Below are 25135 nucleotides of genomic sequence, written 5' to 3' on the forward strand. Positions count from 1 at the left end.
CTGGGATGGGAAGCACACAGATACATACATCTGTCAAATGTCAATCAAACTGTATACTTAAAAATGGATGCACTTCATTTTATGTAAATTATACTTCAATAAAATTGATCTAAAAAAGAATTAGGGGCACCTGGGTGGCTCAGTCGTTAAGCGTCTGCCTTCGGCTCAGGTCATGATCCCGGGGTCCTGGGATTGAGCCCCGCATCAGGCTCCCTGTTCTGCGGGAAGCCTGCTTCTCCCTCTCCCACTCCCCCTGCTTGTGTTCCCTCTCTCGCTATGTCTCTCTCTGTCAAATAAATAAATAAAATCTTTAAAAAAAAAAAAGAATTAAACATGAGAGATTATTTTATAGCAATCTGATATGGTGGATATGGCAAGGACTGAGCAAAAAGATTCATATTCCCTACCAGTAAGGGAATAAATCAGTGCAAATACTCTGGAGAGCTATTAGCAACATATAGGGGAGATGTGCATACCTTTCAATATAGAAACTCCAGTCCTAGGTAGACACATTACAGCAATTCTCCTATACGTGTACGGAGACAAACAAAACTACTCACTGCGGCACTACAGTTAAAGGCTAACTTTCCACTGAGAGAAGAACAAATACATCAATGCTTGCAACACTGTAGTTAAAATGCAAGGGCTACAGCCGTAGATATCAACATGCCCAAACCCCAAAAATGTAAACGTGAGCTCAAAAGGCAAGCTGCAGATTCCACTGATGGTACCATTCAGAAAAATGGTTTTAAGTGTGCAAAACAACACTATATTTCATGTGTAGCTACATACATGTATGTACCAACATGGAAATAGTATTTTTAAATGTGTGGAAACAATAACACCAAAGTCAGGGAAGTGGCTACTTCTGTGGAGGAGGAAGGGATTCCAGCAGCAAAGGGGCACCCAGTGGACTTCAGTGGTACTTTTTATGCTTTATTCTTAAGTTGGGTGGTAGGTACACAGGTGTTGGGTGTTCTACCTTCTCTACTTTTTTACATGCTTGAAAGACTTGATCATTGTTTTATGTATAATTTCCTCTTCTACCTTTGCATAAAACATGTGTTTCTTTTATTTCAGATTGATTTGTTCTGCTTAAGTTATTGGTAGTTGTGTTCCAGGAAAACACATTTTGATTGGCATAAGGAGTTCTACCTTTTTTTACTTTTTTATTTGTTTTTTATTTTATTTTATTTTATTTTTACTTTTTTATTTTTTTTAAAGATTTTATTTATTTATTTGACAGAGACACAGCAAGAGAGGGAACCCAAGCAGGGGGAGTGGGAGAGGGAGAAGCAGGCTTCCAGCCGAGCAGGGAGCCCGATGCGGGGCTCGATCCCAGGATCCTGGTATCATGACCTGAGCCGAAGGCAGACACTTAACAACTGAGCCACCCAGGTGCCCCAGAATTCTACCTTTTTTTAAACGATTTATTTATTTATTAGAGAGAGAGAGTGCGTGCACTCAAATGTGTGGGGGGGGGAAGGGCAGAGGGAGAGACTCTTCAAGCAGACTCCTTGCTGAACACGGAGCCTGCCTCCCTTGGGGCTGGATCTTACCACCCTGATCATGACCTGAGCAAAAAATCAAGACTCAGACACCTGGGTGGCTCAGTCGTTAAGCGTCTGCCTTTAGCTCAGGTCATGATCCCAGGGTCCTGGGATCGAGCCCTGCATTGGGCTCCCTGCTCCATGGGAAGCCTGCTTCTCCCTCTCCCACTCCCCCTGCTTGTGTTCCCTCTCTTGCTGTGTCTCTGTCAAAAAAAAAAAAAAAAAAGTCAGACACCCAACTGCCCAAGCCACTCAGGCGCCCCAGGAATTCTATATATTTTTAATGCTTAAATTTTGCTTTATTTTCAATGGTCTCTTATATTAAAAAAAAAAATCCTCAGAGCATTTGTTGTAATGCCCTAAAGCAACAAAATTTAAATAAATTACACAGATTAATTGAGAAAGAGGGACCATGTGTTTAAAAGCCCACTGTAGGGACGCCTGGGTGGCTCAGTTGTTAAGCGTCTGCCTTCGGCTCAGGTCATGATCTCAGGGTCCTGGGATCCAGCCCCATGTGGGGCTCCCTGCTCAGCAGGCAATCTGCTTCTCCCTCTGCCTCTGCCCCCTCCACCCTGCTCGTGCTCTTGCTGGCTCTCTCTCTCTCCCAAATGAATATATAAAAAATCTTTAAAAAATAATAATAAAATAATAAAAGCCCGTTGTATATTGTACTATTAGCTAGTAAAACTTAATTTTTATCTTTATAGAGACTGAAATATTCTGCTTTTTTGCTTACTTCCATTTATTTAAATGACATATATAAATAACTATCAATTAAATTCAACATGGTCCTTAGTTTGGTTCCTGAGACATGAGTCAAAGGTCTCTACACCTCACCTACATTCCCAGACGCAGAGCTGCCACGGCACAGAACGCGGTGGAGTTTCCCCCAAGCACACGAGCTCTGGAATCAGACTCGGGTGACTCCCAATGCGTTCACATTCTTGTGACCTGCAGCTGCAGTTAGTCACTTGACTGCTCGATCGCCTAACCTGTAACCTGACATACTAATAACCTCGGAGTCTTTTCTCTAAATAAAGCAATTCATGGGGCGCGTGGCCGGCTCAGTCGGTAGAGCACGCAACTCTCGATCTCGGGGCTTTATGTTTGAGCCTCATGTTGGATGTAGAGATTACTTAAAAATCTTTTTTAAAAATTAAAATAAAGCAAGTCACATGTTGCTGGGCATATATTGGGAAGCTCTGTAATATTTATTTCACCGACTCCCACCTTGAACATATGCGAAGGTGCTCACAAGATGACATGCAGACTATCCATGCTGCCTCAGAGTTTTTGCTTTAAAGCGACAAAAAAGAAAGTGTTTCTGTTTCTCTTCAAAACGTATTACATCATATCATACAACTATATCTTTGGTGATTAGAAGTTAATGCACATTGTTAGCAAATGAGTAAAGGGGTAGGTAAAACCCTGTCATGAAGTGTTCTATGAAGAGGGATTATATAAAATCCAAAAGCTTAGTGTTGTCTTCCAGGTGTTTCAGTATTGTTATTTAAAATTTATTTATTTTGGGGCGCCTGGGTGGCTCAGTCGTTAAGCGTCTGCCTTCGGCTCAGGTCAGGATCCCAGGGTCCTGGGATCGAGCCCCGCATCGGGCTCCCTGCTCAGTGGGAAGCCTGCTTCTCCCTCTCCCACTCCCCCTGCTTGTGTTCCTGCTCTATCTCTCTCTGTCAAATAAATAAATAAAATCTTTAAAAAAATAAAAAATAAAAAATAAAAAATAATTTTTTTTTTTTAAACTTTATTTATTCGACAGAGAGAGACACAGTGAGAGAGGGAACACAAGCAGAGGGAGGGGAAGAGGGAGAAGCAGGTAGCCCGATGCGGGGCTCGATCCCAGGACCCTGGGATCATGACCTGAGCCGAAGGCAGACAGACGCTTAACGACTGAGCCACCCAGGCACCCCTGTTATTTAAGATTTAAATGCTCCTTGGCATCCTGTCCCCTTCCTATAAAGTTACTTAACATGATGCCCCATCTGCAACCACCCTCATTTCCTGACACTTCATGATGCTGTCTTGACTTACTGACCTCTAGCAACGTGGTCCCCCAAAACCATCCCGGCAGCTCTCACCCTGCCTCTAACTCACTCGAGCACAGGGGTTCCTAAATCTTTTGCTCATGTGACTCCGGAAAGAATTTAGAAAACCTATATTATCTTCCTGGGACATTTTTATGTTGACACAATAATTTTTAAGTTAAAATAGTTACAAAGCATGCAAATTCTGGCATGTTGCAAATACTGTCATTTTTAAAATGAAATGGTTACCTCACTTTAAAAAATTATCCAATGAATCTAAATACTGTAGTGTTTTGATACAACCCACCAACTCTCATTAAAAAAATACACTAACAAGCTCTCCTTTAACAGAAAGTTTACATTGTTACTTTTTCTCATAAAACTTATATTTCCATTCTCCTTCTCTCACATAATTTTGCTCTGATGATATTTCTAATGCTTGAAAAAAATTTAAACATCATATCATACATCTCTGAGATAACAAAAAATGCTTATATCTTAATTTTCTTAATTTCTATTGAATCTGTAATTTAATTTCCTGTAATTTGTGTTAATTTTTTTCATTGTCAATACAAAGTTCAACATATAACAAAAAGTAAAATTTTATTTGAACTGTATCTTTTAATGAAATTGATAGGTTTCTTTTCACTTAGTTCATGTCTTTGTAGCAGGTGGATAATTTAATCCAAATTAATAAATGAGTATTTCTAATCATGTCATGGTAGAATGACAGATCAGCATCATTTCTTTTTTTTTTTTTAAAGATTTTATTTATTTATTTGAGAGAGAGAGAATGAGAGAGAGTACATGAGAGGGGGGAGGGCCAGAGGGAGAAGCAGACTCCCTGCCGAGCAGGGAGCCCGATGCGGGACTCGATCCAGGGACTCCAGGATCATGACCTGAGCCGAAGGCAGTCGCTTAACCAACTGAGCCACCCAGGCGCCCAGAATCAGCATCATTTCTGTTCCTATTTTTGTTTTTACACATAAACGGGCTGAGAATTCTTTTTTTTTTTTTAAGATTTTATTTATTTACTTGAGAGAGAGTGAGCGAGAGTGAGCATGAGCATGGAGAGGGGCAGAGGGAGAGGGAGAAGCCGACTCCCCGCTGAGCAGGAAGACCAACATGGGGCCTGATCCCGGAACCCTGGGATTATGACCCAAGCCGAAGGCAGACGCTTAACTGAGCCACTCAGGTGCCCCTGAGGATTCTTATTTAAACAAGTAGAGGAAAATGGAAAAAGTTGTATTATAGGAATGTTATTTGATTCTTTTACCTCCTTCCAAGTGTATGCAAAAAATATCACATTTTGATCTATTATCATCTATCACCAAAAATTCTTTTTACAGGGGCATCTGGCTGGCTCAGTCGGCAGAGCATGCAATTCTTGATCTCAGGGTTGTGAGTTCAAGCCCCACGCTGGCTATAGAGATGACTTAAAAATGAAATCTTTAAAAAAAAATTATTTTTACATCTACATAGTATTTCTAGAGGGAAGGTTTGACTTGAATATAATTATGAGACCATCAGGGGCATCTGGGTGGCTCAGTTCAGGTCATGATCTCAGGGTCCTGGAATGAAGTCCCAAGTTGGGCCCCAGGCTCAGTAGGGAGTCTGCTTGTCCCTCTGCCCTAACCCCCACTTGCGCGAGAGTGCATGCACTCATGCTAGCGTGTGCACTATCTCTCTCTAATAAATAAGACCTTTAGGGCACCTGGGTGGCTCAGTCGTTAAGCGTTTGCCTTCGGCTCAGGTCATGATCCCAGGGTCCTGGGATCGAGCCCAGTGTCGGGCTCCCTGCTCAGCAGGAAGCCTGCTTCTCCCTCTCCCATTCCCCCTGCTTGTGTTCCCTCTCTTCGCTGTGTCTCTCTCTGTCAAATAAATAAAATCTTAAAAAAAAAAAATCTTAAAAAAAATTATGAGACCGTCAGGCAAGTTCAAATTAAGGGACATCTATAAAATAACTGGCCTAGAGTCTCCAAAAACTTCAATGTTAAATAATATCCTGAGTGTGGGCGCCTGGGTGGCTCAGTCGGTTAAGCGACTGCCTTCAGCTCAGGTCATGATCCCAGAGTCCTGGGATCGAGTCCCACATCAGGCTCCCGGCTCAGCGGGGAGCCTGCTTCTCCCTCTGACCCTATCCTATCCCCTCTCATGCTGTTTCTCTCTCTCTCTCAAATAAATAAATAAATAAAATCTTTAAAAAAAATAATAATATCCTGTGTGATCACTGTATTGTTAGATGGGAAAATGTTCTTGTTTTTATTTTTTTATTTTTATTATTTTTTAAAATATTTATTTATTAGAGAGAGAGAATGAGAGAGAGAGAGAGCATGAGAGGGGGGAGGGTCAGAGGGAGAAGCAGACTCCCCGCCAAGCAGGAAGCCCGACATGGGACTTGATCCCGGGACTCCAGGATCATAACCTGAGCTGAAGGCAGTCGCTTAACCAACTAAGGCACCCAGGCACCTGTCCTTGTTTTTAGAAGATACATGCTTAAGTATTTAAGGACGAAGTGTCAAGATGTTTGCAACCAACTCTCAAATTAATAGTAATTATAGATAGAGAGAGGCTGATCTTTGTCTTATTCTTGCAACTTTCCTGTAGGTTTGATATTTGTAAAATTAAAAATTGGAAAAAACTGTTTTTATTTTTATTTTTATTTATTTATTTTTTTTTTTTTTTTAAGATTTTATTTATTTATTTGACAGAGAGAGACACAGCGAGAGAGGGAACACAAGCAGGGCGAGTGGGAGAGGGGAGAAGCAGGCTCCCCGCAGAGCAGGGAGCCCGATGCGGGACTCGATCCCAGGACCCCGGAATCATGACCTGAGCCGAAGGCAGTCGCTTAACCAACTGAGCCACCCAGGCGCCCCTGGAAAAAACTGTTTTTAATAATCTACTGTGGGGGTGCCTGGGTGGCTCAGTCGTTAAGTGTCTGCCTTCGGCTCAGGTCAGGATCCCAGGGTCCTGGGATAGAGCCCCACACATCGGGCTCCCTGCTCTGCGGGAAGCCTGCTTCTCCCTCTCCCACTCCCCCTTCTTGTGTTCCCTTTCTTGCTGTGTCTCTTTCTGTCAAATAAATAAATAAAATTTTTAAAAATAATAGTAATAGGGTGCCTGGGTGGCTCAGTAGGTTAAGTGACGGCCTTCGGCTCAGGTCATGATCCTGGAGTCCCAGGATCGAGTCCCGCATCAGGCTCCCTGATCAGCTGGGAGTCTGCTTCTCCCTCTGACCCTCCCCCCTCTTGTGCTCTTCTCTCTCTCTCATTCTCTCTCTCTAATAAGTAAATAAAATCTTTAAAAAATAATAATAATAGGTCGCCTGGGTGGCTCAGTTGTTAAGCGTCTGCCTTCGGCTCAGGTCATGATCCCAGGGTCCTGGGATCGAGTCCCACATCGGGCTCCCTGCTCGGTGGGAGGCCTGCTTCTCCCTCTCCCACTCCCCCTGCTTGTATTCCTGCTCTCGCTCTCTCTCTCTCTGTCAAATAAATAAATAAAAATCTTTAAAAAATAATAATAATAATAATAATCTACTATGGAATCAATTATGTTCTTCAAATTTGCTGAAAGCAAAATTGACAACCACTTAACCTGCAAAAGGATTTGTTGCCCATCATTAGAATCACTCACTCACTTACTTACTTCCTGGGAGGTACTGCATTAAAAAAAGCACTTAGACCAAGACTTATGCCAAATATAGCAATTACTCCTCTACTTTCAGAAACCAGCCCTAAATCTGGTAATATCAGAGAAGGTTGGGATATTAAAATATTTCAATACATCTTTGTCAATACAACATTTTATTTTATTTTTATTTATTTATTTATTTTAGTACTCTCTACTCCCAATGTGGGACTCAAACTCATGACCCCAGAGATCAAAAGTTGCATGCTTTTCCAACTGAGCCAGCCAGGCACCCCGACAATACAACACTTTAAATTAAATATTTATATCTTATGTGCTTTAAGTATATTTTCATCAAAACCTAGGAACTGCAAACTTGTCTCATTCAGCTTTTGGAACATGCCCATCATGTAATTGAATCCACAAAGTCAATCTTCACTGTTAAACCAATCATTCAAATCAGATGTACTTTCTTAAGGAACAGATGGATTTATTTTTTTCAATTCAAATTATATGTAAATGCATTGACAACCTTCTCCACTTTTGAATTCTAAGACAAAAAGAAAGGAAAAAGAAGGAAGAGAGAGAAGGAAGGAGAGAGAGAATTGAAAAATATATATAGGACAGCTAAATTTTCGTATCTGTTTCTGCATTCAATATGTTGTGCTATGTTGTTTTAAAGAATATAAAGAGAATTTAGCCTTACAAAAATATGTCGTTGGAAAAAGAAAGAGTATTTTAATAACCTTTTCTGATAATTATAATATGCTTCTTTGATACCACCCCAAAACTCGAGAAAAGTGGGAGTTTTTTCAAGGTTAGCTGCAACATGGAAACAACTCTTGTCACTGAACTTTTGGTATTCAGTAACATCAAAACCCCTTGTCCCTCAGATACCCGGGATGGATCTTTTGCATGGTGTTGTAACATCAGGTGTTGGGTCATTTAGGATGTATTGGTTACTGAATTATGCAGATCTTCCAAATGTTAACACATCTCATTCTATATTTTAAAAGTCACAGTTATTAATATCACTACCAATCTCATCAGAAAAGTTATGAGCCAGGAAGCCAGCAAGTGCACAGTGGCAAATCCGAGCTTTCCGAGTGCCTAATTTTTACTTGAAAGCTCTAATTTTAAGGGCACCTGGGCAGCTCAGTTGGTTAAGCCCCCAACTTCGGCTCAGGTCATGATCTCAGGGTCCTGGAATGGAGGCCCGAGTTGGGCTCCACGCTCAGCAGGGCGTCTGCTTCTCCCTCTGCCTCTGTCCCTCCCTCCTCCCCTAGCTCTCTCTCTCTCTCTAATAAATAAATAAAATCTTTTTTTTTAAGATTTTATTTATTTATTTGACAGAGAGAGGCACAGTGAGAGAGGGAACACAAGCAGGGGGAGTGGGAGAGGGAGAAACAGGCTCCTGGCTGAGCAGGGAGCCCGATACGGGGCTCCATCCCAGGACCCCAGGATCATGACCTGAGCCGAAGGCAGATGTTTAATGACTGAGCCACCGAGGCGCCCCAAATAAAATCTTTAAAAAAAAAAAAAGCTCTAAATTTTATCATTGGCAACAAATACTGTCCTGTTGTTTTCCTTGAAGTGAAAGACTCACCTTGCTCAGGTATGAGAAAATGTCTGGTACACTATATACTCAAGCCTGAATAGCCACCGTTTGTCAGTCGTTCTTTCAAATAAAAATGTTGTTTCTTGAAAAAAGCTGCTAGTACAGCTTGCAACTCATCCAACTGTACATGTACTCTCCCTCAAGACAGCCAGTATTTCCGTATGCGGCAGAATTGCCTTCTGCAACTTCCCATTTCATCCCGTAAGATACTTAAAAATACACACTTAAGGATCAGCTGTGATAAAAGCAATAATTTTGACTGCAACGTCAAAGGCATTCCTGGTTAACTTTTTTTTTTTAGCTGTGAGTACATGGTGGCGGAGAATATTTGGTGCCAATGCCCCCCTCCACCGTGTTCTTGCGCCTGGCATTCGGGGAACACGGTCTTCCCTAGACTTCAATGACGCTGCACCGGAGGCCCTTGCACGACACCCCAGGCAGCTCTGGTTCTGCTGCCAAATCAGTGTCCCTTCTATAGCAGGACCGTTTCACCTTCTGGCCTCACCTCACTATACAGGAAGCTACTGAACACCGAGCTGATTAGGCCTCAAGGCCAACTGAGTATTAACGGATATGACTCACTTCCTTTTTTGAAATGTCTTTCCCATTCTATTTCCTACACAATCGTAACCTTTTAATCTGTTACACCAACACAGTCCCTGATTTAATAGGACCTACACCTTGCGAATCCCAGTTTTGGTCATCCGCCCATCCCCAGCCGCTTCTCACATGCATCAGTGCAGAGTACGCTGGTAAATCTAGATCTTTAACCTGAAATTCACACACAGTCCCTAACTTCTAAATACTTGATTTCCCACACCAGCCGTAAATACTCATAAAAGTCCCTGCTGTACAGAGCTCTTATGATGGAATAATGAGCTCTGGTTGGGGGAAGTATCTTGGGGAAACAGAATAATCCGTGAGTCAGGGTGGGCCTCCCTGAGATCCGAGGGCAGCATCTGGCATCCAGCTGGTTTAGAGGAACCCACCCTCGACCCTCTCTATCTGCTACCCTTACTTTACAAAGGGGGATGCACCAAGGCTCAGAGAAGGAATGTGCTTGAGGGCATACAGCTGGACAGGCCCAAACCCATGACAAGACCATTCTAGACCAAGGATTGGCAAGCCTTTCCTGTAAAGAGCCAGAGAGTAACTGTTTCAGGCTTTGCAGGCCACACTGTCTCTGCTGCAACCCTTCAACTCCACGGGAAGCAGCAAGAAGGCCGCACGGATAACATGTAAACAAATGAGCGTGGCTGTGCTCCAATAAAACTCTACTTATGGACACTGAAATTCGCATGTCAGGTACTTTTCACGAGTCATAAAACAGTATGCTTCCTTTGATTATTTTTCCACCATTTTAAAGGTGTAACAAGCGGGGCACCTGGCAGGCTCAGTCAGAAGAGCATGCAACTCTTGATCTCCGGGTTATGGGTTCGAGCCCCACATTGGGTGTGGCGATCACTTAAAAATGAAATCTTTAAAAATAGTAATAAAAATAAAAGGTGAAAGTGTAAAAACCATTCTTAGCTCAGGGGCTGTACAAAACAGGCAGTGGGCCTGAGCCGTCTGCGGGCCTCAGTCTGCTCACCATCGCTCCAGACCACCAGTCCTGCCACGGAGTGTGAGGGACAGCAGACACCCTGGTCCTATGATGATGTCAGAGGCAAACCGGACCGATTACAATAATTTATTTACCCAGAAAATGAAAAAGGAAACCCTGCCACCACAACCCAGATCAACATGGCAGCTAGCAGCCTGGATGCAGGACTCTAGGCAGCGCTTTGAGTATTAGGTGTAATGGTGGTCCTAACTGGCCTCACTGGCTCCCCCCCTGCCTCCTAGAGGAGCCAGAGTGAGCTTTTAAAATCTAAAATTAAATCAGGGGTGCCTAGGGCGCCTGGGTGGCTCCGTAGGTTAAGCATCCAACTCTTGATTTCGGCTCAGGTCATGATCTCAGTGTCGTGAGATCAAGCCCCACGTTGGGCTCCAAGCTGGGCATGGAGCCTGCTTAAGATTCTCTCTCACTCTCCCTCTGCCCCTCCCCACACCTCTCCTTCTCTCTCTAAAAATAAATAAATAAATACATTCTTTTTTTTTTTTTTTTTAAGATTTTATTTATTTATTTGACAGAGAGAGAGATAGTGAGAGAGGGAACACAGGCAGGGGGAGTGGGAGAGGGAGAAGCAGGCTCCTCGCCAAGCAGGGAGCCCGATGCGGGGCTCGATCCCAGGACCCTGGGATCATGACCTGAGCGGAAGGCAGACGCTTAACCGACTGAGCCACCCAGGTGCCCCAATTCTTTTAGCTGGTGTACCTGTAAGGCTCTACAAGAACTACATTCTTATGGGTGGCTCAGTCAGTTAAGCATCTTGCCTTTGGCATGGGTCATGATCCCAGGGTCCTGGGATTGAGCCCCAAATCAGCCTCCTTGCTCAGCAGGTAGCCTGCTTCTCCCTCTGACTGCCGCTCCCCCTGCTTGTGCTCGCTCTCTCTTGCTATCTCTCTCTCTTTTAAATAAATAAATAAACAAGTAAATAAACGAATGAATGAACTACATTCTCCCATTGTCACTGTCACCATCACCCCCAATTCCCTACCACTCTGCTTCCTTGCTGTTCCTCCAGGAGACCAAGGGCACACCCGCCTCAAAGGTTTACACTTACATGCCCTATGCTTGGAACTCTCTCGGCCAGATACTTTCATGGCTGCCTCCTGCATCCCTCCCAGGCCTCGTTCAGACATCCATCACCTGATCAAACAGAACTTTCAGGACCCATGGCTCACACTCTATAAACCCCTCATTCTGCTTTGTTTCTTCATAGCACTTATCACTATCTGCTATATATTTATTTATGAGAGTAGATGGTTCTTGAGGACAGGGACTCTGTTTTGCTCCCTGCCTTATCCCCAGCACCCAGAATAATAATAAATGGGTATCAATAAATATTTGTCGAATTTAATGAATCAATGAATGGGATGCCATAAAACCATTTTGCAATTGATTTCTTAAAATATAACCTGCTCATAGGTTGAAGGCAACTTATAAATACACACTTTCCAATCAAAAATGAAAATGTGGGGCACCTGGCTGGCTCAGTCAGTAGAGTGTGCAGCTCTTGATCTCGGGATTGTGAGCTGAAGCCCTATGTTGGGTGTAGAGATTACGTGAAAATAAAATCTTAAAAAAAAAAATAAAACGCGGGGCGCCTGGGTGGCTCAGTTGGTTAAGCGACTGCCTTCGGCTCAGGTCATGATCCTGGAGTCCCAGGATCGAGTCCCGCATCGGGCTCCCTGCTGTCAACAGGAATGCTGTCATTCTCTCTCTCAAATAAATAAATAAAATCTTAAAATAAAATAAATTAAATGTTATTATATTTGCATGGTTCTTCCACATGTATAATTCATTTAAAATACATGCTGAGTGACTACCCATGTGCAAGGCATTGAACTACATGTGGTGAAGCACAGAATTTCTGTTCTCAAAGAACTTGTAGACTAAAAAGGAGCTAAGACATTCACAAGCAACCTCAAGTAAAGAGAGACGGTGAGAAGAGGCCCAGTACAGGGAAAGATAAAGAACTAAGGAAGTTTGGATTCCTGCTGAGGGCTCGGTCTTCATTCTCTCATTGACTCTTCCTTGATGAGGGTACAGGCCCAGAGAAAGGTAATGAATTAACTCAAGGGAGGCCTCCTGACTTGGGAGTCCTGGATTCTTTCCACCATAATGTTTTCCTTTTGACATTTTTTTTTTTTGCCTGAGAAAGTCAGATGATTGCCTCAATTACACACTTCTCTTCACCAGTGGAGTAAAAGCTGAGGAGTCCTTGCTCACAGGCTAAGAAAATCACTTAAGTATGTATAACTTTTCCAAACACTCCAAAAGAACCCACCAGTTCATGAATGAATGAATTCATTCAAACAGAAATGTCTTGCCTATTGCTTCATCTGATTCATCTGCTCAGCCAAAATGCCTGGGTTTCTTTCTTAGCCATTTACGGGCTCCAGCTTTCTAACACATTTTATACTCCTTCAAACACACCATCAAGACATAATGCTTAGGGGCGCCTGGGTGGCTCAGTTGGTTGAGCGACTGCCTTCGGCTCAGGTCATGATCCTGGAGTCCCGGGATCGAGTCCCGCATCGGGCTCCCTGCTCAGCGGGGAGTCTGCTTCTCCCTCTGACCCTCCCCCCTCTCATGTGCTCTCTTTCTCATTCTCTCTCAAATAAATAAATAAAATCTTAAAAAAAAAAAGACATAATGCTTAAAGTGGTATCGATGATGATACTTGTACCATCCTGTGAATATACTAAAGTTCACTGAACTGTACCCTTTAAAGGAGAGTTCAACAGTATCTGAGTTATATCTCGATAAAGCCATTATATTTTTAAAAGGCAGTGATTTCCAAATCTTTGCTATTAAATGTTATTAATTATAGCATTCTATTGATTACTAATTGCTTATTATTATAGTCACTATTATGAATAAAGAGTAATGCTGAATTTCATAGTTTAGGGGGAAATTGGGTAATATCTGTCAAAAAAATTTCTTTAAACACAATCCTCTTGATCCAGCTATTTTTCCACCTTAGAGTTTATCAAACATATATACTCACACCAATTTGCAAAGATATATGAAAAAGATAGTTCTGTACCACTGTATATATATTTTTTAAAGATTTATTTATTTATTTATTTGACAGTGAGAGAGGGAACACAAGCAGGGGGAGAGGCAGAGGGAGATGCAGACTCCCTGCTGAGCAGGGAGTCCAGCGCAGGGCTCGAACACAGGACCCTGGGATCATGACCTGAGCCAAAGGCAGACCCTTAACAACTGAGACACCCAGGTGCCCCCATTGTTTGCATTTTTGAAAAGCAGGAGTCAAACCAAACATTGCACAGCAGTGTGGAGCAAGGATGTGGAAATCAAACACCAGGTCACCACTTACCCACTCTGTGAACTGACGTAGCCCCCCACCTACCCAAATCTCAGTCATAAAATGGGGATAGTAACAGTGCCGCCTCACAGGATTGTTAGGAGACTCAGATGACAAAATACATGCAAAAACTTAACAAGCGGCTAGCATATATTAAGTATTAAATAAATACTACTATGAAAGCCATCACTGTTATTGACAGGACAGATGCTTGTTGAACTGAATTGTGGCCCATCCATACAATGGAACACTCTACAGATTTTCAAAAGAATGAGGAAGATTGGTATCAACTGATAAAGAGTTCCAAGATGTTGAGAAAAAAGCAAATTGTTAAACAAGATTATAGAACAATCCCAGTTATAAATTTTTAAAAATATTTATATAATATAAGGGGAGCCTGGGTGGCTCAAGTCAGTTGAGCCTTGGACTCTTGGTTCCACGAGGGTCATGATCTCAGGGTGTTGAGATCGGCCTGCTATGGGCTCCCTGCTCAGCGGGGAATCTGCTTCCCGGCTCCTTCTCCCTCTCCCTATGCCCCTCCCCCTGCTTGTGCACACCCGCGCGCTCTCTCTCTCTAAAATAAATAAATCTTTAAAAAGTTCTATATAATATGTATATATAATTTATACACACACAAATGTGTGTGTGTGTATGTTTATATGTGCATTTCTGGAAAGAATACCCAGAAATGGGGTAATGGGATTGAGGAGAAAAGGGCATATTTACTCTTCACTTCATAATACTTAGAACCATACTTTTTTCCAGTGAGCAAAGTTTTCATAAAAAAAAAAAAAAGAATAACATTGAAAATTACTTGCTTACTAAGGGAGAAAAAAGGCACCTTGATTAAAAAAAGGGGTACTGACGAAAGTTTCCACTGAATTCTAAAATTGGCAGCAGATAGAAAAACCCTGTACACATATTAAAAGAAACAGTCCACTGTGTAAGAACAGAATTTAACTGAGATTCACGGTTATGTTCAATCCTATCAGAGATCTATTAATTACCAGCTTCTGAAAATATCCACCTTATCTGCAAAGTAAAAGCACTGAGACTTTCACCTTCGGTTTCAAATATTGCTTTTTAAAGTACTTAAAAACCTACTGAATTTATTTAATATTGACCTAATAGGCAACAGAAGTAATACAACTGATTTTTAAATTGCCATCACCTGGTGTTTCATTTTGATTATGTATTTCATTTTTTAAACTTGGGCTAAAAATAACACTGCAAAAAACTTGAACATCTTTACATCTCAGAGTCTCACTACCACAACACAAAGCAATACAAATTAAAGATCAAAATTCCAACATGAAGCAACTTCTAGAATTTCTAAAGAACAAATTAAAGTTACAGCAGGACTTTGCACAATAAAGAGATTTAAAACTCAAAAGAGAACACTACAGCTGAGACTGGCTGAGGGGACAGAAGTTCAGAGGCAAAAGGGACCAAAAAGTAAAAGGGATAAGTACTTTGTATCTGACCCATCTTTCTCAAAGTTTTGACTAGCAAAGAGCCTCTTTTTATGATACAGGCTAGCAGTACTGAGTGATTTTAAAAGATGAGTATGTCGGGGTGCCTGGCTGGCTCAGTCACAAGAGCGTGCGACTTGATCTCGGGGGTTTTGAGTTCAAGCCCCACTGCTGGGTGTAGAGAAAATAAATGAATGAATGAATGAATGAATGAATGAATGAATGAATAAATAAATAAATAAATAAATAAAGTTAAAAAAAAAAAGATGAGTATGCCTGTATGTTAAAATGCCAAAACAACATTCATCTCCTTGGCAGTGTCAGAATGATACTCAATGGTCCTGGAAGGCGAACTGCCTGAAAAATCTGTAGTTTGTCTTACCAGTCAGATAAAACAGTAAGACCATCAGCATTCTAAGATTACCAGAACTGTTCATTAGTGGAGGTTGTGAATGCATTTACCAAAGATCTTTACCAGAAGTCCTCTTGATGAGATGGTTTGGGTTGTACAGAAAGGAAAATGGCAAATGAGCCCTCTCCTCTCCCACTGACTCTCGAAAGATCCCTTCTCCAGATCCTTCTCCTCACAATACCCCCCAAAATGAGAAGCAGACCCTGTAGAAAACAACTGGATTCCTAGTTCATGACATGTGGGCCAAGCCAGTTACGCAGGAGAGACCCCAACGGCCAGTAGCTCTAACTGCTTCATTAAGATCTCACACTTCTCCTAGTACCAGTGGACGAATCACCATTAGGAACATGATAAAGACCCACATATCTACCTGAATCCAATGACTTCTCACCATCTCCACTGCTACTCCCCTAATCAAGCCCCATATTCTCTGACCTGTCAGGTCTTGCTGCATCTGCTGTTGCCCCTGCTTCATTCTCCACCCAGTGGTCGCTGGTGCTTTGAAACCACATCAGATCATATCTTTCCTCTGCTTTAAAACCTTCCAAAGGCTTTCCTGCCCCACTTGGAAGAAAATCCAAACTCCTTCCCGTGGCACACAGGCCGAGCCTGATAGGTCTCTGCCTCGCCTGGAATCTCATCTAACCCTCTCTTGCCCTTGGACTAACTGCTAGCCCACATGGGCTTTCCTTCCATTCTGGTGACAAGCCAAGCTCACTGTCATCCCAGAGTTTCTGCTGTTCCCTCTGTCAAGAACATTCTTCCCTCCTTCCTCCAAGGCTGGGTCTTCCTCATCATTCAGGTCTCCACTCATGTCACCTCCTCACATCCTATGCAAACGACACTCCTGCTGCATTCTATACCTGTATACCCTATTTGATTTCCCTTCACGATCTGAAATTCTTGTTTATTTGCTTCCTTTGCGGTCTGTCCTCCCTTCCTACTATCACCACCAGCCCACCGACTGCATGAGGAGGAACCTCATCTCATGTGCCCCTGCAGCCACACTGCTGGGCACAGTCACCAGAATAAAAAAATAACTAAAATCTGCTTATGGTAGAAGGTCCAAATGTACAAAAGCTGGGATGACTTGAAAGTTGTCCCTAACGTATTTTCTGACATCAAATATTACAGGATTGTGTGTTTATATTCCATTCCAGTATATGTTTAAAAAATAGTAAGGCAAAAATAAATTAAAGCTACTAGATAGATATTTCTCCAGTATGGCATGGTAAAGATCAGAAGTATCAAAAAAAAAAAAAAAAATCAGAAGTATCACAACACTTATGGCATTTGAAAAAGCATGTCCTCCCACACATTGCTGGCAGGAGCATAAAATGACATCTTTTTGGAGAACAATTTGGAATTATCTATGCAAATTACAAATGCACAAGCCCTTTGAGCCTATGTCTTAACTTTCAGGAATTTATCCTATGGGCAAAGGCAAAAATAATGTACACATACAGGATATTCACTAAAGCATTTCTATAGATGAGACAACATAAATGTCCAAAAGCTATGGGACATTCATACAGTGGACTATTATGCAGCTGCATAAAAGAATTTGGTAGCTCTTTATAGACTCATACAGAACAAGCTCCATGGCATGTTGGTTAGTTTAAAAGCCAGTTTCAGGACAGTATTATTACACTGGTTTTGTTGTTGTGGTTCTGTAAATATATATGATATGCTTGCAAATACATTGCATGTCTCTAAAATGACACACAAAATACAAACAACTTTGGTTACATCTAGGGAAAAGAACTAAATACGCAGGAGATGGAGAAAGGCTTGCTTGTGTAGCTTTTGGACTTTAAACCGTTATTTATATGATTATTAACCCTCAGAACATACCAATTTAAAAGGGTCATATTCCTACACAAAAAGCTTTCAAATTATTGATCTGGAAGACCTCTCAAGATTTCTTCCAAACTTGAGATTCTGTGCTATTCTAAAATTTCAAAGTTTAATGAAAAAAATGCTATGCTTGTCTTTATTCCTTTTCCACAATCAGTACCTGATAATCATTCTTTGATTTAAAAGACTTTTTTTCCTCATTTCTAGCACAAGATCCCATCCTCCTCAACTAAGAGTTCCACCAGCTGAAGTCCAAGGCCTTACGTCACACAGCTCTTCAATTTATGCAACAGAAGATATATTCCTGGAAGGTTATATTCTAAATTGTAATATAAACAGTACAATTTATTGTGCCAGAATAATAATTTTTTTCTAAAAGATGCTGTCATAATAAATAGTATAGGAGAATTTAGCTGCCTTCTAGGGCTTTTCGTCTCATCTAGTTTAGGAGCTAGGACATGTTTATATGAAAAAATAACTATCATGCTAGGAAGGATATTATAGACAGTAAATACATAGTACAAATAAGCAATCCCTCAAGAAATTCAAAGAAAACATCACATCTACTAAGGTAGGCAGGAAAAGCTTCAAAAAAGAAACAGAATCTCAGTTGGGCTTGATGGATGATCCAATTTCAATAGGCAAGGGACTGCACAGTAAGGAACACTGGAGTGGTTCAGGAACAAATGAGCAGACCAGTCTGGACAAACAGAGGCTGCAAGTGGTCGGCAGTGTTCCTAGCTCCTGGAAGCCCAGGTAATCAGTCCCTGACGCCTGCCTGTATCCTTCCAATGCCCTGGATTAATTATGAGTCTTCCTAATATTTCCCAGAGTGGTCATTTCTTCTCCATTCTAACCACCTCAATACAACCCACACCCTCATTCCCTCCCTCTGCAAAGATCTCCAAACTCATCCTCCTGTTTCCCATCTTCACCATCCCAATTCACAGTACAGAACTCATGACATTTGTTATTTTATATGCATAACCCACTCACCTCAAATGTGCCAACAGCTAACTACTGCCTACAAATAAAATCATTCTCTTTCTCATTCGAGGCCTTCTAACATCTGCTCTCTATCCACCTCTCACTCCATCACTGGACTCACGCTCTCTAATATGCTAATTTCATGCCTATGCCCTTGCTCTTCCTTTTACCTGGAAAATATTCCTTATTATGTTCTCAGGCGGGGCACACATAGTTGTAAAGATTGTGAACACTACAGTTCATATAAATGACACCCCACCACCACCACTGTTGGGCAGTATACAACCTCTGCAACCTTCCAAAGATGACTTGTTTCCATCCGCCTCCTCCTCCACTTTCAAGGCCAAATTGTGTCCCAGAACAACTCATTTGTTGATCAGTTGTGCCTCTGATTCCTGTATCACCAACTTAACACCATTTCTTTATTTAAAAAAAAAAAAAGTTACAGTATTTGGAATACCAACAGTGCCTTGAACACAGCAGATACTCAAAAAAGATGCTTGCAAATGATGACAGGATAAGTCAAGAAAGGCAGATTGTGGGGGCACCTGGGTGGCTCAGTCAGTTAAGCGTCTGCCTTCAGCTCAGCTCATGATCCCAGGGTCCTGGGATCGAGCCCACATCTGGCTCCCTGCTCAACATGGAGCCTGCTTCTCCCTTTCCCTCTGCTGCTCCCTCTGCTTGTTCTCTCTCTGTGTGTCAAATAAATAAATAAAATCTTTTTTAAAAAAGAAAAGAGGGAAAAAAAGAAAGGCAGACTGGGGGGAAACCATAAAGAGCCTTAAAAGCCAAGAAAAAAGTTTTGGCTTTATCTGGTAGATGCCAAATATGGTCAGATGATCAGAATGATGTTTTAAAAAGACTAATTTCAGCAACCACAAGCAAGCAGGGTTTGAGAGACTATTGCCAAAGTGCCAGTGCAGAGGCCCTATCAGCTGGAGGAGGCCTACGGGAGGCTCCCTCTGTGACTTCCAGCCTCCTCAGCTGCTCACCCATCCATCTTATCTGTTTGGGATTACAGAGGTTGGTTTTCATATACCTACACTTGGAGAGTAAACCTTAAAACAGGACCTTTAAGCCAAGAAAAATGTGCTTTTGCCTGAAATATCTGGGTATCTAGGAAACAGTTCTGACTTGGATAATTACATGCATATGTAAAATACATACACACAAATCAAGCATTCCTCTTCTTCCTTCACTTCTTTTGCAGTCCCGGGAAGTCTAACTCAATTCTCCTGTTTCCTTTGCTAATGTAGCTTGAACTTTCACTAACCTTAGAATTCCACAATTACTAGTGAATCATTTCAAGGCGAGTTATGGCTCATTTTCCTATGGTCCTCTAAAAGAATCAAGGGCACTTATGTATTTAGATAAATAAATTCATTTCATTGTACTGATGGAATACTAAATAAGTAATTCTTATCTGTAAATCAAAAACTCAGAACATAATACATTAAACAAAATTACTTTACTAATGAATTTCCTTTTAAAGCATGTATCTTGGATTTCATGCCAAGATATCAATATATTAGTAATGGACTCTGTGGAACTAGACAATTTTATTTACCTCTTAGATTAAAAAACAATCTTCACTCTCCAAAGGAAGAATATTATGTGTAAGTAATGCACTGCAACCTCAAGACACATAGTATCATTGGAAAGATGCACATGTCTATCAGGAAAAGATTATCAGGCACAACCTAATTTTAAAAATGAATGGAGGAGGGGCGCCTGGGTGGCTCAGTCGTTAAGCGTCTGCCTTCAGCTCAGGTCATGATCTCCAGGTCCTGGGATCGAGCCCCGCATCAGGCTCCCTGCTCAGTGGGGAGTCTGCTTCTCCCTCTCCCTCCACCTCTCCCCACTGCTCCTACTCTCTCTCTCTCTCTCTCTGTCTCAAATGAATAAATAAAAAATCTTAAAAAAAAAATGAATGGAGGAAAAATAAATAAATAAAACCAATAAAAATGAATGGAGGGGGGCCTCTTAAAACAGTATCCAAGGGGCACCTGGGTGGCTCTGTTGGTTAAGTGTCTGCCTTCGGCTCAGGTCGTGGTATCTCAGTGTTGTGGGATGGAGGCCCACATGGGGCTCCCTGCTCAGCCGAGAATCTGCTTGTCCCTCTCCCTCTGCCTCTCCCCACACTTGTGCTCTCTCTCTCCCTCAGATAAATAAAAAAATTTTTAAGTGAATAAAAAATTTAAAAAACAGCATCAAAAGTAAAACAATATACAATTTTGTGTTTGGGCTCAAAGAGACTGTCTCCCTTGAAATCCAACTTTACTGTTTATTCTTCCTACCAAACATGCAAAATAAACTCACCAGTACTAAAAACAGAAGTATATTATCTCTATCGAAGGGTAAACACAATAGAAGTAAAGATTAAAATATTTTCCTTTCGGGGCGCCTGGGTGGCCCAGGTCATGATCCCAGGGTCCTGGGATCCAGCCCCGCATCGGGCTCCCTGCTCTGCGGGAGGCCTGCTTCTTCCTCTCCCACTCCCCCTGTTTGTGTCCCCTCTCTCTCTGTCTCGCTCTGTCAAATACATAAATAAAACCTTTAAAAAATAATAATAAAAATAAAAAAAATAAAATATTTTCCTTTCATCCTAAATAAACTGAAAAGAAAAAACTATTAACTAATACTGTTTCAGGATTTGAGGCAGTTTAAATGTTTCTTCTTTTCCAAGGTAGTGATTTTTTCCCTCCCCATACTGAAGATCCTTCTGAAAGTCACAGTGTGTATCTTTCGTACCAAACGATGGACAGGTGCTTTGCTAACTCCATTGGAAAAGAAAAGAGAAAAGGGCACAGACATCCATTATTTAGAGTCTATCGTTAAGTTAATCTCCTTTAGAATCTAATAATTCCATTAAAGTGCATATTATGCAAAGTGTATACAATGTGTGGCCTGCATATAGTAGGCCATATTTCACTATAACCAACTTCATCTTTTCAAACACCACCAAAAATTGGCAAACAATTCAAGCTGCTCTTAGCCCAAGGTTAAATTGTTGAATACGAACAATAAAAGTTTAGGGACATCTAGTTAACTGGTTTCTATTTGCTCAAAAGTAAACTAAAAGATGGGAGGCTCGTTTCTCTCTACCTGCCCCTCCCCATGCCTGGCGATTCGCCCTCAAGAGGAGAGCCTACTGTACCGACCCCAGCCGCCTGGTGCCAGGAAAATAGGAGTGCGAAGTGAGGGCCAACCCGTCCCCTGGCTGGCCTCGCTGGGCCCGGAACCCGGCCTGGCCCGGCAGCCCGGAGGCAAACAGGACGGAGACGCGACCGACGGACGGAACGGACAGACGCGACAGGACGGACGGGACGGGCAGAGAAGCAGTGCGTCCTACCCGGAGGGCTCCCTCCCAGGGCCGGCGGAGTACCTGCTCCGGTCATCCAGGCTGCGGTTGTCGGCCGCCGCGGCTCGCCAGTCGGGCAGCGTGCTGGCGCACAGCACCACCATGGACACGATCACGAACACGACCGACACGGTGGCCAGGATCTGCGCGGCCAGCGACGACGTAGGCTCCTCGAAGGTCCGCCGCATGCGCTCGAGCCAGCGCCTGGAGGGGGCCGCCTCGGCACCGCCGGGTCGCGCCCCGTCGCGGCCCAGCGCGCCCGGCTCCTCGGCCGAGTAGAAGGTGTAGGTGTCGGACATGCGGTCGTCGAGGCGGCGCTGGCAGCAGTACTCTAGGTGCGCGCCCTCCAGGCCCCAGTAGATCATCTCGTTGTAGAAGGAGAGCTCGCACATCCGCGGCGCGAAGCGCAGCTTGCCGTGGCCGCGCACGTAGAGCAGGATGAAGCCGAAGGCCTCCGAGTGCCGGTCGAAGAAGTACTCGTTGCGCTCGCGGTCGTAGTCGTCGCACACCTCGAGCACGTCGCGCTCCGAGCGGCAGCCGTGCAGCCGGCTCACGCGGCGCAGCGGGAAGTCCTTCAGCAGCTCCCGGGACAGCGAGTACCGGGCGCCGCCCACGTTCAGCACCACCGAGGCCGCCCCGCTGCGCCCGAAGGTCATGGCTGGCCGCCCCGAAGCCCCGAGGCCCGAGGCCGCCGCCGCCGCCGCCGCCCCCCACCCCCGGCCGCCGCGCGGGGCCTGGCTGCCGTTGGCCGATGGGGGAGCGCGCCGTCGGGGCCAGCGGGCTGGCGGGCCGGCTCTGGCTGCGGGCTCTGCTCCTGCCCTTCGCTGGCCCGGAGACCCCCCTCGGCTCTAGCGTCCTCGGCGGCCCAGCGTTGCTGCTAGCGACGCTCCCTCGGCGCGGTGGCACCTGCAGGTGGCCGGGGAGTCCCCTCAGGCGCCAACGCTGCGCGCCCACTGGCCGGGAACGAGGCTGTCAGCGCCCGGGGATGCCCCCTGTGAGGCCGGGGTGTCCTTTCAAACGGTGGCGCGGCCCCCCCCCCCGAGGGGCGCGGGCGCCGGGAGGAGGCGCGGGTGCGGGATGGCTCCCCGTCCCCGGCGCTCCCTCTGGCCGCCGCTCCGGCAACCGCCCCGCCGCCGTCCAGAGGCGAGAGGCAAAGTGAGCGGGTTCGGAGGCGGCGGAGAGCCGGCTCCGCGAGGCGGGGGCGGGGCCTCCTCGCGGTTCCCCCTCCTCGCCGCCCAGCTCCGCACGGCTCACCTCCCTCCCCGCGCCGCCCTCCTCTTCCCACCCGCGCCCGCACCTCCCGGGCTCGCTCGGCTGGGATTCCCCGGCGCCCCGCCCTGGACCTCGGGCTCCCCGCCCCGTGACGCCGCCCTCCCCCTCCGCTCCCGCCCGCCGCGGCCAGGAGGGGTCCGCGGGGAGGGGAAGGGAGCAATGGGGAGCCCTGGGGCGGGGGCAAAGCCCCGCGGCCAGGGTGCCTGTTCCCGCGTGCCGCCCCGGGCCATCAGGGGTGACTTGGGCAGCTCCCAGGGGCCCTTTATTTAACAGCCCCCCAAAAGGGAAGCGACCGAAGAGTAAGGAGGGGTGAGGACTGGGGTGCAGGATTTGAGGGGCGGGGACAGACGGCGTTTGGAGAGCTTTTTCCAGAAACTATCCGGAACCTAGCTCGGTTTCTGAGACCGCCCTAAGGAATTTCTCAGAGAAGGCACCCCAGCAATTGCTTTTCTTGCCGACTTGCTTCTCCTCCCGCGGCGCGGAGACCCACGTACCGCGTGCTCCGAAGGCGGCCACACACCCCAGCACCCAGGCTCGGTGTCGCCCTCCCGCCTGTCCTCCCGGGGGCGGGGGGGTGGAGCGGCCCCAGCCCCTGCTTTCTGGGGCGCGGGTCCTAAAAGGGCGCCTTCGTGTAGCGCGCCTGGACCCCCCCCCCCCGCCGTGACGCTTCCTGTAGAGTGGGTGAAAGCGGGGAGAATCGCTCTGCCACTGGCAAGAACAGAATTTTCCCGTAGCCTTCGTCTGCGTCCTCCTTTTCATTATGTCTTGATTTCCCCGATGCACCCCAGAGCCGACTGCAGCACTGGCTCTCGGAGCTCGAAAAGCCCTTTAAGGCTTCTCAGGGCGAACTGCCCTGAGCTCCGGTCGATGCCCAGGGAGTGGGTTCCGTTGGCAGGGATTATTTTAAACTGCTACCATCAATTCACACGACATCCGACACCGGCAGCCCAGCCCGCGCGGTGCCCGCCAGGGACGAAACAGGTGAGTTGTAAGGCAAATTATGTTAAATGCAAAACAAATGCTGGAAGGAAAAATAGGGGTGGGGTGGGATGGGATGCGGTCATCTGACCTCAGAGTAACCCAGCTGGTTACTGGGGAGGGTTTTACTTTGCCCTTCACTTTTCATAATTTTGTAGGATTGTCCCGTGCCCACTAGAGGTCACCATAAAGAGTCATTTTGCTTTGATTCTATTGCGGATTCCTAGCTAAAAAGCAGACACCTAAAAATTGAAGTGCTGTCCTTCCTCTCAAAGTAAAATCACTCTGGGTGGTTTCTTAAAGAATGGAAATCTCTATATGTTGTTTATCCCTTGACTTGGATAACTTATCTTAAAAGCACTTAATGTGATTAAAAGCTCAAAAACAAAAGTTGTTTATTTGCAAAGTAGCTACTAAACCAGGAAAACATCCTCAAGGAAATGAGTTTCAAGATAGAATGGAAGGAGGTGATGGTCATGAGCTGGCAGAGAGAAAGAGCAGAAAGCATTCCAAATAGCCGAATCTCAGATGTAAAGGATTAAAGTCTCTCAAGAAAGCTAATGCATTTGCTTGGCTCAGAGGACCCGGATCTCGAGAGCAGAATTTAGATTTCAAAGACTAAGTAACGGGATGCCTGGAGATTTTAATAATAGAAATGGCTTGATGAAAGCTCTAATCAGAAAGATTCTTTTGCCCTTTAGTTTATTCTATGCAGAAGACCATTTTTGCAACGCAGGACTGGGAACCCCACCCCCAAATCTTTGTACATGAGGAAGGGTCAGTTCTTTCTTTATTTCTCTCCTTTTTTTTTTTTTTTTTTGAGAAAGGGTCAGTTTTGAGAAACACTGAGACCAAGGACTCAGCAGGACTTGAAAATGGATTTGTTATTGGATATGAGGATGGAGAAAAGTTTGCAGATATGAGCGGAGAGAAGAGCCTGGCTTCACACCAGCAAGAGCCAGTTCTTCAGGGAGTTGTTAAAAATACTTTCTAGAAGCATCACAGTAACAGAACACAGAACAACT

The 25135-nt window shown here is 44.4% G+C and overlaps 1 protein-coding gene across 2 annotated transcripts in view; it reads right to left on the reverse strand.

Moving 5' to 3' along the window:
• The window catches only part of KCNG3 (potassium voltage-gated channel modifier subfamily G member 3), a 47020-nt gene extending 24504 nt beyond the window's left edge, over nt 1-22516 (reverse strand). Inside the window, exon 1 of one of the 2 annotated variants that reach the window (XM_035000991.1) lies at nt 21885-22516. In XM_035000991.1, coding sequence (XP_034856882.1) covers nt 21885-22516 — 632 coding nt within the window. Of the gene's footprint in view, nt 1-21851 lie in introns of both variants that reach the window. The other variant, XM_035000992.1, reaches the window with a different exon arrangement.
• Nucleotides 22517-25135: the final 2619 nt, after the last annotated feature.

This window comes from Mirounga leonina, unplaced genomic scaffold (assembly GCF_011800145.1).
Source record: "Mirounga leonina isolate KUSES-001 unplaced genomic scaffold, KU_Mleo_1.0 Mir_125, whole genome shotgun sequence".
Classification (NCBI taxonomy): Eukaryota; Metazoa; Chordata; class Mammalia; order Carnivora; family Phocidae; genus Mirounga; species Mirounga leonina.